Below are 18,043 nucleotides of genomic sequence, written 5' to 3' on the forward strand. Positions count from 1 at the left end.
ATATTTTAACATATGGTTAAGATGTGAAAAACTTTGATAAGCACTGCCCTAGAGAAACTAACACATATGCACAAGGAGACATGCAAACTTGAAATAATTTAAACATCCATCAATGAGGGAATACACAAATCATGATACATATATACAATAAAATATAATAAAAATAAATGTTCACCTATTAACACGTGTATAATACAAATGGGTGCCTCTAAGATGGTCACTCATGGCAAGCCACAAGGTAATCTTTTTAAAAAATTCCAGTAGAGTTAACATACAGTGTTACATTAGCTTCAGGTGTATAATAGTGATTCAACAATTCCATACATCACCCAGTGTTCATGATGAATGCACTCCTTAATCCCCATCAGCTATTTAACCCACCCCCCCCACCTCCCCTCTGGTAACCATCAGTTTGTTCTCTATAGTTAGGAGTCTGTTTCTTGGTTTCTCTCTCTTTTTCCCTTTGCTCATTTGTTTTGCTTCTTAAATTTCACATACGAGTGAAACCATATGGTATTTGTCTTTCTCTCACTGACTTATTTGGCTTAGCATTATACTCTCTAGCTCTATCCATGTTGTTGCAAATGGCAAAATTTCGTTCTTTTTATGGCTGAATAATATTCCATTATACATACACCATATCTTCTTTATCCATTCCTCTGTCAATCTGTCCATAATTTGACTATTGTAAACAATGCTACAATAAACATAGGGTGTATGTATCCCTGTAAATTAGTGTTTTTGTATCTTTTGGATAAATTCCCAATACTGTGATTACTGGATTGTAGGGTAGTTCTATTTTTAACTTTTTGAGGAACCCCCATACTGATTTCCACAGTGGCTGCACCAGTTTGCATTCCCACAACAGTGCAAGAGGATTCCTTCTTCTCCACATCCTCACTAACACTTGTTTCTACCATAAGATAATCTTTCCTCTGAAAGAGAAATACCACATTACTTTTAAAATGTAGATATCATATTCTTCAAAGGCTATCTTAATCTCTGAATTCAATCCTGGTACTAATTGCTAGACGTTTCCAAAAGATGCACAGGGACTGCTCCATAGATTTTAAAATCTCAATCTGGGTGGACCCATGGTTGGTATTGGACATAATCAAAAAAAAAAAAAAAAGGACAAAGAATGCAATGTTGACTTTTGTCAATCATATTATTGGATATTCTGGACTGCATGGATCAAGACTGGCCAGAGGTAGCAGCAGAAGGAGCTACTAAACCAGCCTACTCCCCAATTCCATTTGTCCCGCTGTCCAATTTCAGTGGACACAGCCAGGTGGGCAGTGGTAACAGAGAAAGGAAAATACTGGTAATTAACCCATTTATCGACTGCTTTTTTCATCATGCCTTAAAATCCCATTGGAGGGGCACCTGGGTGGCTCGGTCAGTTAAGTGACTGCCTTCGGCTCAGGTCAAGATCCCAGGGTCCTGGAATCGAGTCCCACATCCGGGTCCCTGGTCAGCAGGGGGCCTGCTTCTCCTGCTCCCCCTGCCTGTGCTCTCCTGCTCTCTCTCTGTCAAATAAATAAATAAAATCTTAAAAAAAAAAAATCCCATTGGAGTGTTTTCGGGAAGTCCACTTTACCCTCCCAGAATAAAAATAGCTTCAAATATAGTATTTAATACTCCAAAACTAGAGAGGATAGGAGCATGCTACCATGCTCCAGTACTATGTTTTGGGTTGTTTACCCAAACATAATCTCTGCTGGTCCGGCACATCTCGTTCCATCTAGTCAATAGACCGGTAACAGACGGATAGTCAATCCAAGACCCTTACTTCTATGTATTTCCAATATTCAGATCCTTATGATTTGCTCAATTCCATTGCTAGTGTTTTGAAAACACCTCTTTGCCAAAGCGTAACTCCACTTTTAGGCAAGTTACTTGAAAATTAATACCTTGAATATGTTCACAGTTTCCTAAGCATTAATTTTGACACAGCTCCCAGAGAGTAGAACCTCCACAGAAATCTTGTTTCTCTTAGTATTACCTATATATTAGAGCTCCAAGACAGTACGTTTTATTTCAAATTCCCCTCTTACCTCTCAAAATCATCATCCTATCAGCCTAGACAGCTAAAGAACTAACTAAAGACTAACTGCTTTGGCAGGAAGGTTTTCTAATTGGGGTCAGTGCTCTAGGTAACAAGGCAACTTAGTTCCCAAAACTAGGGGGGATTGGTCAGGTTTCCTTGACAGGATACTGTTGGTGCCTAATCAGTGTAGACATGGGGATTTTACTGGGCATTCCAAGTAAAACCCAAGAGAAGTAGACAATGATCCTCAGGTGGGCTGGGGAACTAAACCTGGCCTTCCATGGGAGGATGAGCAAAGGGGGTGGTTATCGTTGTCTGTCTAGCATAACTTACCTATTCTGTTTTCATTTACATTTCTGAATGAGTTTCACAAAAAGCCACTGAGTATTTCTAAGTTTCATTAATGTTGGTTGTTAAAGTTTCTCTAAAGAAGCCCTTGCTGAAATCCCATGACCTAATTATGTTATTTTATTATTTTGCTTTGTTCCCATAAAGCTAAAGTGCTAATAAAAACATTTATATGTTTAAAATATATAAAGCATTGTCAAATACATTATCACTTTGAAACCTCGTAACTCTGTAAGGTACATAGAACAGATATTAAGAAAGGCTGTGGGACGCTAAAGTCACACAGCTAATAACTCCTGATTCCAAATCAACGACACTGACCTGTCCCACCTTTCCTCATTCCTCATCCTCGATCCTCATACGTGGATCGAGCCCCACGTATAGGCCTAGCTTGTGCTCCTGGTGACGTCTTTAATTCCTTCAGCCAGAAACGCCCACAGAACTTTATACCTCTCTTATGACACTTATCATATCCTATTTTTGTTACATTTACAGATTTATGGATCTTATCATACTCAGTGCAAATTCCTGAAGGGCAGGGACTGGGTCTTACTAATCTTTATATCCCCTACAGCATCTAGAAACACTCAAAAGTTTTACTTGATGTCTAGTGCACTACCCTGTTTATGAGGGTGATCCACATTCTTAGAAACTTCATTATAAAAAAATATTAAAAATATAAATGTGCCCACTTATATTTACACCTAAATAAATATACAGTATTTGTGTGGCAGTTGTACCCTGAAAAAACTTAAGATGGAGAGAATCTCAAGCAGGCTCCATGCCCAGCACAGAGCCCTACGCTGGGTTTGATCTCTCAACCCTGAGATCATGACCTGAGTCGAAATCAAGAGTCAGACACTCAAACCAGGTGCCCCTTTAGTTGTTGTTGTTGTTGTTGTTGTTGCTGTTGTTTTAAAGTAATCTACACCCAATGTGGGGCTTGAATTTACAACCCCAAGATCAAGAGTCACAAGCTCTACCAACTAAGCCAGCCAGTTGCCCCGGACATACAATTTTTGAACAAGAATTGTAATAATCCTAATTATAATATTATGTCTTTTGGCAAAATCCTTTTGACTTATAGCATTACTATCTGCAATTTCTTGATTCTAGGGAATATAATTTGCATTGTTTAAAAGCTACTTATATTAGTAGATTAAACTTTAATTGAATGAAAAGGAGTACCTCTTTCTGAAAAGGTAGGGAACTCAGGTCTAATCCTTTTCAATACTGTCAGGAAATATTTTTATTCCTAGCTTTCTGGGAAACAAAACAGGAGAAAGAATACTGAACCCTAAAGTATCAGCTAGGGATGGTTATAATTCTGTAATCTGCTTTTGACCTTCTTCTAAAGGCAAGGAAAATGTGTGAGAAGAAAAGTCTATTATCTAAATTACATATATAAAATATACTTTATACTGTTACCTAATGTATAAATCTCTACTGAGCCTTCTTACTCAGCAACATCCTTTTGGAAGGAAAAAAAGGATATGTATAATTCCACTAAAGACCATGGACTATTATCTTTTCCTGTTCCATGGAATTAGCCTATAATTTATATATAAACTTGAGGAAGAAAGATAAGGAAATTCTAGATTTATATCATACCCAGAACTCTTGCATATAAAACTAACAAAAGAGCTAGGAGGTAGGGGCGCCTGGGTGGCTCAGATGGTTAAGCGTCTGCCTTCGGCTCAGGTCATGATGCTGGGATCCTGGGATCGAGCCCCACGTTGGGCTCCCTGCTCAGCGGGGGGTCTGCTTCTCCCCCTCCCTCTGCTTCTCTCCTTGCTCATGCACTCTCTCTCTCTCTCTATCTCTGTGTCTCAAATGAATAAATAAAAAAATCTTAAAAAAAAAGAGCTAGGAGGCATTCTTAACTTTCTTTATCATTTCAACAGCTACCTTATTTGTAGAATCATTTCTAAACTTGAATGTGATCTACATGTTTTAAACAAATAGAACTCTTATCAAAATGCTACTGAAAGACTGCATTCTTTCTTTTATATACTTTGATGTTTGAATCAAAAGCTAAATGTGACCGAGCCTCAAAGACTTACAAAGACGTGCCTCAGGAAAACAGAAAAATCCAAACATTTGAAAAAGGTAGGTGTAGGAAGGAAGGAAGGAAGGAAGGAAGGAAGGAAGGAAGGAAGGAAGGAAGGAAGGAAGAAAAAAACCACTGATGAATCTGGGGACTACTAGATCATATTAGAAGAAAGATTCCTTATTTTAGGAAAGGATTTCCTTTGGGAATCCTTTACATAGTTCCACTAAAATGTTTAAAACATGACTTGATTTATAATAATTCCATTTATAGCAGATCTTTTTTTTTTTAAAGATTTTATTTATTTATTTGAGAGAGAAAGAGAGCACAAGCAGGGGGAGTGGCAGAAGGAGAGGGAGAAGCAGGCTCCCCACTGAGCAGGGAACCAGCCATGGGACTCCACCCCAGGACCCCGGGATTATAACTTGAGCCAAAGGCAGATAGATGCCCAACCGACTGAGCCACCCAGGTGCCCCTAAGCAAATCTTTAAGAAACACAAATTGTCACATAAAAAGATACCTGTATTTACAAAACCACTGATAATTTCTGAGACCGGTATCATGGCTATGTGGCCCAGACATTGCACAAGGAATAAGAGTACCTGGATTCTATTTCTAGCTCCAGCAACCTTGGATAGATTCTAACTAGACGTAAGAGAACTTTTTCAAAAACTTTTCCAATGAAATTGTTTCTACTCCACAATGACTTTAATGCTTATTATGTATTGCTACTTCCTAAATCATACCTCTTTTTACCTCAGAACTCATTCTGCCAGAACCTTGTCTAAAAATGCCAGAATATATTGCTAAAAAGATTCATTCTTAGTGATAAACTATTTTTTAAAAAAACAAAATCTACAATTTGGTAAAAGTGCTTCATATAGCTTTGCAGGGTAACAGTTTGAGATTTGGACCAGGATGCAGGACAGGTAGGTTTGATTTGTTTCTTTTGTTGCATTTATTGTGTTCCAATCAAGTGCTTGGCATTGTGTAAATAACCCAGAAGACCTAGGCCCTATTGCCCTCTGGAGTTTCCCCTTAAAGATAAAATAAACCAAAAATTCAAATATAGAATGGTGCTTCTTAAAGTTTTCCACCAAAATGCTCCCAGTAGCAGAGGAGGGTAAACTTATACTACTTATGAAGCTTAGTCTAAACCAATGGGCTGAAGTTTGATGTTTCATCAAATTTTTCATTTTACACCATTGTAATATCCTGTTTGTTTTATTATTTGAAAATGATTTAACTTACATACCAGCAAATAAAATTAGTAGTCCAAGAAAATGTACCATGTTTATCCTGGCAGTTTGTAAGCCTCTGACTCACTTTCCCAGGTTTACTTGTATTTCAATTTGAGAAGCACTCGTAGGAATGAATTTGGAAATAAGCATCTATGTGGGCTCACTCTGGGCAAGGCTGTTGTGTGGACAAAGCTTCAGCTTCCTAATCCTGTATTTCATAACTATGAGATATCAAAGGCTTCTTTTTATGTCCTTAAGTGGGAAGCTGAAGATAAAGGAAATGTCATAGTGAAAAGTAGTTTGAGCTCTTTTGAGACATACTTATAATCTGGTATTTTACATTCCTGAAACAAAGATCTTTCTTTCTTTTATGGACCATGAATAGCAGAACAAAAGGCATACAGGTTGAAACAAAAGTCCTTATGTATCAGCAATGATACTTGCCTAGGTCAGTAACTATCAGAGGGGTGGGTAGAGGGAGGGCAGAGAGACCCATTGGAATCTTGAAGCATGGACAGCTTCCTTTTCAACTATGTATGGCACCAACTCACTCTCCAAGCCCTGTACCACCGCCTCTTGCCCCCAAACTCAGCCAGTTTAAAAATCATTAACTACAGTGAGCCACTGTTACGGGTGGGAGTACATCTTTCTCAGATGTGTTGGTACAGAAAAAATATTGAGATGGAGGCTTAAGGTAGCTACAGGGGAGACTCTTTGGTCCAGAATTTTATTATGATTCAATAGTGGGTTTATTAAATACAGAGATATTTTAATGTCTAGAAGTTATTCTCATTAGTTATTTTCCTCTCTGGATCTCTTTCAATTTTTTCATTTAACTCTACAAATATGACACTCTTATAAAAGCTCAATTTTCATCTAAGAGTAAAAATGTAAGTTTCCTGTTGTTGCAGGTTATAATCTAATAATATATTCCATTATCATGTTTGTATTTTAAAATCTGGGGACCAAACATACATGATGAAAAAAATTGTATGTGAAAATCATCTTAATACCTGTTATAGTTCTTAATAATTTTTCCTTGTGATTACAGCCCTATAAAAGTGGACAGGGAGGTAGGTATTGAGTATCACGAGCTTTTTGTACAGCTAAACTGAGGTTCAGAAGCTATAATTAATTGCCGAAATCCAGAAAGATAAAAACAACAGAAGAGAGATCAGATAGGGTCAAACCCAAAGCCCATATTTTTTTCTCCTTCTCACATTACTTTAACAGAGAAATCAAGATGTTTTCGCAGCAAGAGGGATCCAAAATATTATATTTCAAGTTGCTATTAATCAATAACCAAGGGTTGAAAAATATTACTGTAAAAATGCTACACAGTATATCCATAGCCTATCCTAATAGGTACATTATGCCTATAGATTCTTAATCACTTCATTACTTTATCAATCAGTCTATGTGAGTTCAGCCATTATTCAGATACAAGCTAGCTAGACCATTTAGATGATTCTAACAGACATCTTAGTAATTCTGTAAATGTTAAAAATATTAATTTCACAGGAAAATTGGAAGTATAATTTAATTTGTGCTCTGTTTGCTAAAGATTCTCCTTTTTTTTTTTTAAAGATTTTATTTATTTATTTGACAGAGAGAGAACGAGAGCAGGACACAAGCAGGGGGAGTGGGAGAGGGAGAAGCAGACTCCCATAGGAGCATGGAGTCCAATGCGGGGCTCGATCCCAGGACCCTGGGATCATGACCTGAGCCAAAGGCAGATGCTTAATGACTGAGCCATCCAGGCACCCCTAAAGATTTTCCTTTTGACCTAAGTGACAGATATTTGCTTAAGGAGTTTACTGGTAGAACTACCATGGGACCCAGCAATCCCAGGGTATATATCCACTGCCTCAGAGAGGTAATCTGTACCCTCATTTTCACTGCAGTATTACTCACAATAGCCAAGACACAGAAACAACCTACATGTCCAGCAATGGATGAATGGATAAAGAAAATACACACACACAGAGGAGTATTACTCAGCCATGAGAAGGAAGGAAATCCCAGCATTTGTGACAACACCGATGGACCCTGAAGACATTATGCTAAGTGAAATAAGTCAGAGAAAGACAAATACTGTATGATCTCATTTGTATGTGGAATCTAAAAAAAAATGAAGTCATAGAAACAGAGAACAGATTGGCTGGGAAAGGGTGGAGTAGAGGAAAAAGGTGAAGGTGGTCAAATGGTACCAACTCCTAGTTAAGAGATAAATTAGTTCTGGAGCTATAATATACCATAATAACTATAGTTAACAATGCTATACTGTAATATCTGAGAGTTGCTAAAAGAGTAAATCTTAAAAGTCCTTATCATAAGAAAAAAAAATTTGTAAAGTAAGTGATGGATGTTAACTAATTTACTGCAGTAATCTTGTCACAATATACCTACGTCAAATCATTACATTGTACACTTTAAACTAATACAATGTTATATGATAATTATATCTCAATAAAACTGGAAAAATAATTTGATCAAGCTAGAAGACTGAATTACCTTTCTATTCTTTCCATACAAAATGATAATGCAAATTACTGTCATATAGAAATTATCCAATTTTAAAATGCAGGGAAAATAGCATTATAGAATTGTTTTAGACAATTAACAAAAATATGGTTTTCTGAATTTTAGTTTGTAGTATTTGTCAGCTTTTTAAAAATTTACCAAGAGTAAACTCTAAAAGATATTAAAAATGAAACAAAAATTTAATTAAAAAAAGTTTAATGGTTCCTGGATGACACCAAGAGCCAGCTGAAAGCCAATTAATTTCTAACTTTGCCCCTCTCTGAAGCAAAAACAAAACAAAGGGTTTTGAATCTTGAGTTAAAACCTGTTTTTTTTTAGGGAGGAACAAAATCATACAACCATCCAAACAGACCCAATAAATGACAAATATTTTCAGAACAAAACTTTAGTCTCTCAATAATCAAACTCTACAAGGAACTACTTATAGTTCCCCCAGTGACTCCATGCTCTCTTGCCTCTCTTTTCACATGTTGTGCCTAATGACAGAAAATCCTTCTACCACATCTCTGCCTGGCTGACTCCTACCCATACTTTGGGCCTCAGCTTAAAAATCACTTCTTCCAGAAGAATCCCAAATATGTGTTAGATATGTGCTTCAGAGTTCTATCAACTTACCCATATCACAATACACTTTAATGTCCATTCAGTTGTCTGCCTTTCCCCCTAGGCTGCCCCTGACAGGGCAGGGACTGTGTCTGTCTTCTTCATGTAGTCCAGCATGGTGCCTGGCACAGAGCAGGTGCTTTTATTAAATTACTTTTATTTTAAGATTGCCTCCATATAAGGATGACAAATAAAACTCTGACCAAAACCTTTTTGAAATGAGGTATGGAGAGAAGGTAACCATCCAGTTTACATAACTAAATATAGCAAATGTCAATTTACCTAAAGATGTATTTAAATCTGGCACCTCTAGGGCATTAAATTTTACCATATTTAGAAACACTTTTTGTTACTAGTCATTATCTTCATTTAAAAGAAAGTTTTCCAATTAGACCTATCAAATTAAGTCAATTCAATTTATTACATATTTAATAAGACAGTGGGAAAAGACAAGAGAAGGAAATACAAAACAAAGTGGCTTAACTGCTAATCTGAATAAATGTTCAATTTTTAGAATGGAAAAATTGAATTGAATTAGAGTTGAATTTAAATGGTTGAGGTTCTTTGTTGCTAATCATCTATTCAAGACTAATTATATCAACTAGATAAGCATTTTGGAAACTGGTCATCATAATAGCCCAACAGTTAATATATATTAACAATCAAATCAGTAACTGTTGAAAGATATTTCAAAGTATTAAACACCAAGATTCTATTCTGAATTATCATAAGGAATATATTTGAAAGAATGAGTCTTATTACATGTAGTTTATCAGGTTTAGAAAATAGCTTGTATATACAGAAAAATAAATTGTATACATAGAAAAATAAATTGACCATCTTATCAGCAACTTTAGAATAGACATGACTTCTATAGGTGATGGGAAAGATGATGATGATGATGACTTTAATTGGAAGCATAATTTTAAATATTTTGCTTCACTTAATGAAATTATTTACTACATAGGATATGGTTTCATAAATAATGAAGGAGAAAAACAGAACTCAACCCACAACAAGGTATGATTTAGCTACTGAAATGATCAGATGTGCATACTAATTCCTGTATTAGTGACAGATTTCAATAGAAATCACTAAATTCCACCTGCAGGCACATCATGTTAAGTGTGTATAAGCAATAATAATTTCATGGCGGTGGTGCCAGGGGAAATATCCCAAGATTCTTTAGACAAGTCAGTACAATAACAGATGTAGTAGTTGATTTATGGCTAACTAAACAATTAATGTTAAAGAGCTTATTAAAATTCATTCTGTTTCTTCTAATTCTAGAAATAGGTTAGTTTCTCCAAAAGGTACATATACAGATAATGTATATAAATAGAAACAGAAGTGGATGGCTACCATAGCTTTCAAAGAAATAAAATATTCTAAGCTCAAAACACAAATCTCTTCCTTCTTTTATTTTTTTTAAGATTTTTTATTTATTTATTTGACACAGAGATAACGAGAGAGATAGAGACAGAGAGCAAGCACAAGCAGGGGGAATGGCGGGGGGCGGGGGGAGAAGCAGGCTGCCTGCTTAGCAAGGAGCCCAATGTGGGGCTCGATCCCAGGACCCTAGGATCATGACCTGAGCTGAAGGCAGCAGCTTAACTGACTGAGCCACCCAGGAGCCCCTCTTCCTTCTTTTAGATAAATGATTAGCATCTAAATTACTTTAGTTACAATGAGTTCTGCAAGCATACTGAAAATAATCACTAGTTTAATTAATTAAAGGTGTTCAACAGGCACAGTTTGTTTCATTAGCACAAAGAAAAACATATGATTTTATATAATACCTGTAATGATAAAGGAAAGATCTATAAATTAAAATCATAATTCTGTGCTACCCCGATAAAATGACTTCTTTAATCAGGGACTGCAAATGACTGAGAAGAAAATACCACTGATAACTCTTCAGTGGAAATTATATGGAAGGTCTGGAAAAAGTTACAGGGCAGGGGGAGGAAATAAATTAGTAATTTTATTTAGTTCCTAGACATTCAGGACAGTCTCTATGCCTGTCATTGTTCTAATGAGTAAGGTGTTTGGCATGAGCTGACTGGGAAGGATGTAGACTAAAGGCAGGTGAAAGTCAATGTGCCAACCACAGTCCTGCCATTTATAAGATGCATAATCCTGAATAAATCACCTGTTATCTACTAGGCCTTAGAATCCACATAAAAGAAGGATGATTTCTAGAACCTGTTTAACTATAACATTAAGAAATTCTGCATGTTTCAAATTCAAGGCTGTTTAGCCTTCATATCTTGTAGTTGTCACTACAGACTACAAAATGTATGAGCAAGGACTAAAAATCAAACCAAATAACTAGTTGTGGCTTTTAGGCAAGGCCAAACTATATACTAAATTTGGTTAAGTTTAGTGAGGCCAACTTTTTACTTTTCTATTAACACAAGAACCTTGCCCTACTCTGGCTACGTACTTCACAAGCAAAGAGGCTTGAAACTAAACTAAGTTCACAAAATAAAAAAGTTAGCCACAATGAGTCTGATAGAACTGCTTTTCCTGTATCCTCTAACCTTGACACCTAGTCTGTTTGCCCCAGCTGTAAACCATAGACCAGATCAATGGGAGATGTAACCTCAAAATTAAAGCTCAGCTAAGGTACTAGATTAAGAGGTTCCTTTAAAACTTGGAGTGACATGGAAAAAATATGTTGATATATACAATAAGGCTCCAAAATCATCCTAAGGAAGATAAAACTCACATCACAAAATAATACTTTAAATCCATATAGAACTGGGACAGTCGAGCGGCTCAGTCCATGATTCCAGGGTCCTGGGATGGAGCCCCATGTCAACAGGCTCCCTACTCAGAGGGAGTCTGCTTCTCCAGCTCCCTCTGCCCCTCTCCCAGCTTGTGCTCTCTCTCTCTCTCTCTCTCTAAGTAAATAAAATCTTTAAAAAATAAAAAATAAATCCATATAGAACCTTTTATAGAACAACTTAAAGCATTTTATAAAAATTACCCAATTAATTTTTCTGTCACTTCTGGAAGAGTCATATTTTCCAAAGGAGGTAAAAAGAGACAAAGGAAGTAAAGTTACTCACTTTGCCAATGACCGAGCTTCTTAATTCCATATCTAGTGTTCAAACTTGTGAAAAAAGATGCTCCGCTCCATGAGAAATTATATTAACAGAAATGCCTCAGCCTTTGAAAAATTTTTGACTTCTCACAAGATGTAAGTGCAGAGATGGTGTATTGTCTTGCTTAGCATTTCACCTCATCAGTTCAGTATCTGCCACAGTGTAGGTTCTCACTGTATATCTACCCAATGAATAAAGCTACTAATGATAGCTAATAATTACTAGAGTTCATGTATCAAGTACTGTGCTAAGTGCATTACATATATTATCCTACTTAATCCTACCAACAACTTAAAGAAGTAAGTAAATTATTACTTCTCATTTTACTGATGAGAGAACTAAGGCCTACGTTAAGTAACTTGCCCAAGATTACAAACTGATAAAGCCAGGATTTTCACAGAGGTAGCTCAACTTTAGATCTTGTTTAAAGATCATGTAGAAAGAACAATAGATTAGCAGTAAGAAACTCAATATTTTATTTCCTTTATCACTAAATTCTTGGAGATAATGTCTAGCATAGTACCTTACTCATATTTTTCTTCTTCAAATGTTTCCTGAATAAAATTAAAATTGCACAAGCAATTTAGGTTTCATTGTCCTCAACTGTAAAATGGAGGTAAAGGTACCTGCATGGTGTGCCTCAATAATTCTCAAAGTGTCATCCCTGGATCTGGAAAATTTGTTAGAAATGCAAATTCTCAGCAGCCCCCCTCCCAAACCTACTGAATCAGAAGCCAGTGTTTTAACAAGACTTCCAGCTTATTCTCACGCATGGTGAAGATCTCATATATCAGTCTACTTTCTTAGATGATTATGAGTATCAAATGAGTTCAATAATATGAAAGTACCCTAAAAAGTGAATCATGTATTTCATTAAAAGAGTAAATTACATTCCCTAAAAAAACTTAGCGGTTTTGCTAAATCAAGATAAAAATGAACATTAGAAATGAAATAGGTTATAAAGCACTTATTATTCTAGATTTTACCTTGGCAATGTAGAACAGTCATGGATCCCGAGAAAAAGATGCCCATAACCATAAAGCTGAGCCTAGAAATCTGATAATGTAGAATGTGGCAGTTCAACCCAGAAATGTGAAATACTGCACAGGCTTCTTACCTGACCAGTGTCCAGTGGAGGTGCCGGATCTGTCTGTACATGTCTCACTTACAGGTCTAAACACAGTTTCCCATCCACCAGTAGCATAGCGCCAATTCTGAGATTCCAAGATGAGTGTTCGCTGAGTACCATATGCAATCATGAAGCAGTAGACCACATGATGGAGTTGACAGCCATAGCCACAGCCTTTGTTGATATTACATACCAGCTTCTTGGCTTTGCTGCAGTCCTTGGGATTCTGTCAGGGAGAAAGACAAACAAAGGTGAAGAGTGGTTATCTTCTCTTTATAAGTGACAAGTGTCAAAAATCATATAATTAGCCAGGACTGATCCAGTGTATCTTACTAAATAAAGAATCCAGCTTTAAGGATTGAATTTCAAAGAATCCACTGAAAGTTTATTTTAAAGAGACGGCAGTGAAAAGAACAGTTTCTTTGGAAACATCACTAAACAAATACGAAATGAAGCATTACATTGAAAAAAATACTTTCACTTCTCTATCACTCAGAACATGCAAGTATGATCATCTCTGAACTCAAAAGTTGCATACACTGAGATCTTTATGAAAGAAGTAAAATAGTTTTATTCCAGCTGTACTTTGGCATGCTGTGCTTACCTTTCCAGCTGAAACTCAAATCATCTTAAATGAAAAACTATAATGTACCTATTAATTCCATCTATCTCCAGAGTTCTAGATGTCACAAACAAAATATATTTTTTCATTATGGAAGTGAAACCACTGAATAAAAAAAAAAATGAGTTCAGGACTTTAAAAAAAAAACTAATCTTGATAGCTACTAGTAATTTTCACAATAAAATGTAGACTATGTTCTGTGTTATGCCAATTTTTTAGTCACTGAAGTATAATTAACACAGTGTTATGTTAGTTTTAGGTGTATAACATAATGATTCAACAATCCTAGACATTACTCAGTGCTCATCATGAAAGTATAGTCACCATCTGTCACCAAACATTGTAACAATATTATTGCCTGTATTCCCTAGGCTGTACTTTTCATCTCTGTGACTGTTTTATAACTGGAAGTTTGCACCTCTTAATCCCCTTTATCTATTTTACCCATCTGCCCACCCAATTTTGGTGGGCCAATTTTTAATTGTTATGCCAATTTTTTATCAGGAGGTCCATTTTTCTATTTGTTTACCCTGCTATAAGATGAGTAGCAAGTGGTTAAAACAATACTATCTAACAGTGGGTGCAACAGGGTTAGTTAATGAGAGATGTCTTTTTTATTCTAAAGCTTTGACTCTGCTATAATTCATATGGGCTATTGCTAAATATCCTTAGGCATCTTAGCTCTTCAAATAAAAATCTGTTTTGACAGGGACTCCTTAGCCTAGGAAGTTTTAAGCTGTTTTGTCTGCAAGGTTAAAAGAAAGGATGGATGTCTTCAGTAACAGAATCTTTTCTCCCACAAAGTGAGAAACAAAGTAACCAGCTCTCAATTTATATGAGCCTTGAGAAAAAGCAGTTGCCAAACCACAAATCTACAACTATTTTCCAGGAGTATCATCTATTTGGTCAAGCAGAGCCCTAGAAACAAAAGCTAGGAAGGTGAAGGTATAAAATGATTGTGAAGGAAAAGCTGAGAAGGGAAAATACAACACAGTTACTTTCAGAAGGGTATCTTTTACATTCAAATGTAACACAGTGGGGCTGGTCTTCTTAGATCAAAACTGAACCCAATACCATCAAGAGCCTTCTTTAAAAAAAAAAAAAAAAGATTTTATTTATTTATTTGAGAGGGAGAGAGAGCAAGCAGAGCACAAGAGCAGGGGGAAGGAGAAGCAGACTCCCCACTGAGCAGGGAGCCTGATTTTGGGGGCTGGGGGCGCGGGCGGCTCCATCCCAGGACTCTGGGATCATGACCTGAGCATAAGGCAGACACAACCGACTGAGCCACCCAGGCACCCCTATCAAGAGCCACATCGGGCTCCCTGCTCAGCAGGGGGGGTCTGCTTCTCCCTCTGACGCTCTTCCCTCTCATGCTCTCTATCTCTCATTCTCTCTCTCTCAAATAAATAAATAAAATCTTTAAAAAAAATTAAAAAAAGAGCCTTCTGAAAAGTTAAGAGTCCTTATGAATCTGAGAGAATCCAGATAAAATTCAGCAAGATTTGGTCAATGCTGTTTCCCCAATCAAGTCCTAGAGTTGCTGATTCTTTTCATTTTGAGACTTGGAACTCTAGTTGGTTTAGCACAAAAGATTTGAGAGGAACAGAAGGGTATGTGATGTGTTATTGGAAGACCAATATCATTTTTCTATCCACTATAATATAAGAATCCTGGGAGTAAGTAACATTCTCCAACTGATCCAAAGCTTTATTATTAACTCAATAGTTTATCAAAATGGCAAATAAAGAACACTGACATTTGTCAGGTTTTTCACAATTTGTAAGAAATCTAGCACTTGAATATCTCTAAAATTCATATGAATGAAAAAGAAAATGTTCTTTATATATTTTTCAATAGACTTTTTCTTTTAGAACAGTTTTTAGACATATAGAAATTATTGCAAAGATAGTACAGAGATCCCATGTACCTCACATCCAGTTTCCCCTATTACGTCTTACATTAATCTTCATTTTTTTTTTAAGGGAAAAAGGAGTGAGGGAACATAATAATCAAACATTTGGAACCACAGGCTTTTTTTTTTTAAATGAAAAGAAGACACATCTGCATGTAAGATGGGCACATCTATTGTGTTTCCTGCGTTTAATTAGAATGCAATGCTTTGAGCACAAGAACTGAGTCCTAAGAGAAATAAACGGACAATTTATGAGATGAAGCTTAATTCAAGAGTTTTAGTGCTCCTCAAACCAAGCTAAATCGAGAATATTTAAATCTTTCTGTTAAGTCATAGGTAACATGGAGAAATGAAAAAAATCCATCATGTTTGGTTCTGGAATGAAAAAGGTCTACATATATACAGGGTAACCAATGGAAGATTCCAAGGCAGAGGCTAGCAGTAAGAGAAGAGAAAATGAATGACCAGAATGAGAACAGTAAATAAAGTACTGAAGAAGCTCAGAGCCACAGCCCAATTTTTTCACAAAAATATTTAAAAGTCTGAAAATTTCAAAACATCTTTTCATAGAAAGGCAGAGAGACAGTGAGAAATAGAAAAAAAAATGTGTGTGTTTCTAACACAAGATTAGGCGCACCAGAATAAATATCTAGAAAAAACAAGCAGATATTTATAAGGTAAACAAAGCAACAATTCTGAGATGGGCAGGGATTTATTCAGATGGAAAGGAACCTTATGGGAAACGCTTTACCTGACCTAAGTCTTTGTTATCCACCATTGTTACAGATTAGCAACAACAGAGGTTTATAGGAATCTATAAAGGGAAAACAGAGCCTTTGTTGCGCGCGCGCACGTGTGTGTGTGTGTGTGTGTGTGTGTGTGTGTGTACGTACGTATGCATAATCTTCAATTTTCTTACCAAATAGCCTTTATCAATTGCCACTGATCCTGGTTTTATACTTTCTGTCTGTAAAAGGCTTGCCGGTATGTCTCATTCATAACCAAGCATATAATATACAAAGGCCTCATTACTAAAAGAAGCTCTAATTATGCTAATACTTTAACAGGGTAGCTATTTCTGATAATAAAACCTGTTTTTCAATAGCTTCTATAGTGTGCCTAACGCATTTTCTTCTATATTTCTCTATCACCTATGCAAGAATGCAGGCATATTGCTTGAGATTATGAGGATAAATGAGATAGTATGTTTGAATTAGCTTTGAGCATATACCATGTCACTTAGCTTCATAGTATCTCTGAGAAGGAAGGATGGGTAAGCAGAAAAAGATAGTGGAGGGAGGTAATTTTTGTCACAATTTTAAATTAAGAAAGTGAAACAAAATCATACAGTTCAATTCATAACAGAGCCTGAATTAGAACAAAATCGTATCGTAAGCCTCTCTATGCAAAGTTCTTTAACTAGAGCATGTTGTCTCAAGTAATTTTGACAAAATTACCTCCTGTTTCTAAAACTTGAATAATCATCATTGCAAGGAAGAAGAATGTATGTGCCTATTAATGCCTTTGACTTCAAGAAGACCCTAAATATAAAAATTTTTTTATTTTTTAATTATATTATTAAAATATATTATTTAATTTATTTAAAAATTTATTTAAAAATAAATTTATTTAAAAATAAATAAATTTATTTAAAAATAAATAAATTTATTTAAAAATAAATAAATTTATTTAAAAATAAATTTATTTAAAAATATTTAATTTATTTAAAAAAATAAATATATTTAATAAAATATATTATTTAATTATATTATTATATACTTATATATATTAATATAATAATTATATTATTATATACTTATATATATACTTATATATTCATTATAAGTATAATTTAGAGTTCATAATTTTACTTTGTTGTTAACTGTTGTTCTTTACAATATGGACTCCTATTTACTAATGAAAAAAGTACTTTACTAAGTACTAAGCATTTCATAAACACAACAAATTTTATCTTTTAAAGTTTAGCTTAAATATAATTTTATTTATAACCCTTTCCAGTCCAGCTAAAAGTGATTTTTCCCTCTTCTATTCCTCAATTTCTTGTTTATTGCCATCTTATTACATTTAAGTTGTCTTATTGTTTTTTATGTATAATTTCTTATTCTATTAGATTGTCATCTCCCGAGTTTTGTTGTATATACTAAGTGCTTAATAAATACTTATTTAATGAAGAAAAGTTCACCTATATTTGGTTAGTGAGTGATACTCAAGGCAGAAAGAGATGAGACCCTCTCCCAGTGGACTTAAAGGGGTATATTTTCAATCTGTATTTCCCCATCTTCTACTCTCAGATGAGAAGCACTTCCTAGTAGGACTTCTACTGGGAGTGTATCATATTCCAAGCACACACATGTGGGGAGGAGGCGGGGTGTGATGAGTGGAGAGTGTCATAAAAGGAGAGAAAGGAGAAAAA

At 35.5% G+C, this 18,043-nt stretch overlaps 1 protein-coding gene across 8 annotated transcripts in view; it reads right to left on the reverse strand.

Moving 5' to 3' along the window:
* FUT8 (fucosyltransferase 8) overlaps window positions 1-18,043 on the reverse strand; it is a 332,067-nt gene that overhangs the window by 52,718 nt on the left and 261,306 nt on the right. For all 8 annotated transcript variants that reach the window (XM_028117728.2, XM_028117600.2, XM_028117899.2 and 5 more), the window contains one exon: window positions 13,064-13,301. In XM_028117728.2, coding sequence (XP_027973529.1) covers window positions 13,064-13,301 — 238 coding nt within the window. The remainder of the gene's footprint in view (window positions 1-13,063; window positions 13,302-18,043) is intronic.

The sequence above is a fragment of the Eumetopias jubatus genome, unplaced genomic scaffold, assembly GCF_037043125.1.
Source record: "Eumetopias jubatus isolate StellerSeaLion01/CBP00866 unplaced genomic scaffold, mEumJub1_p1.0 scaffold_7, whole genome shotgun sequence".
NCBI classification, from domain to species: domain Eukaryota; kingdom Metazoa; phylum Chordata; class Mammalia; order Carnivora; family Otariidae; genus Eumetopias; species Eumetopias jubatus.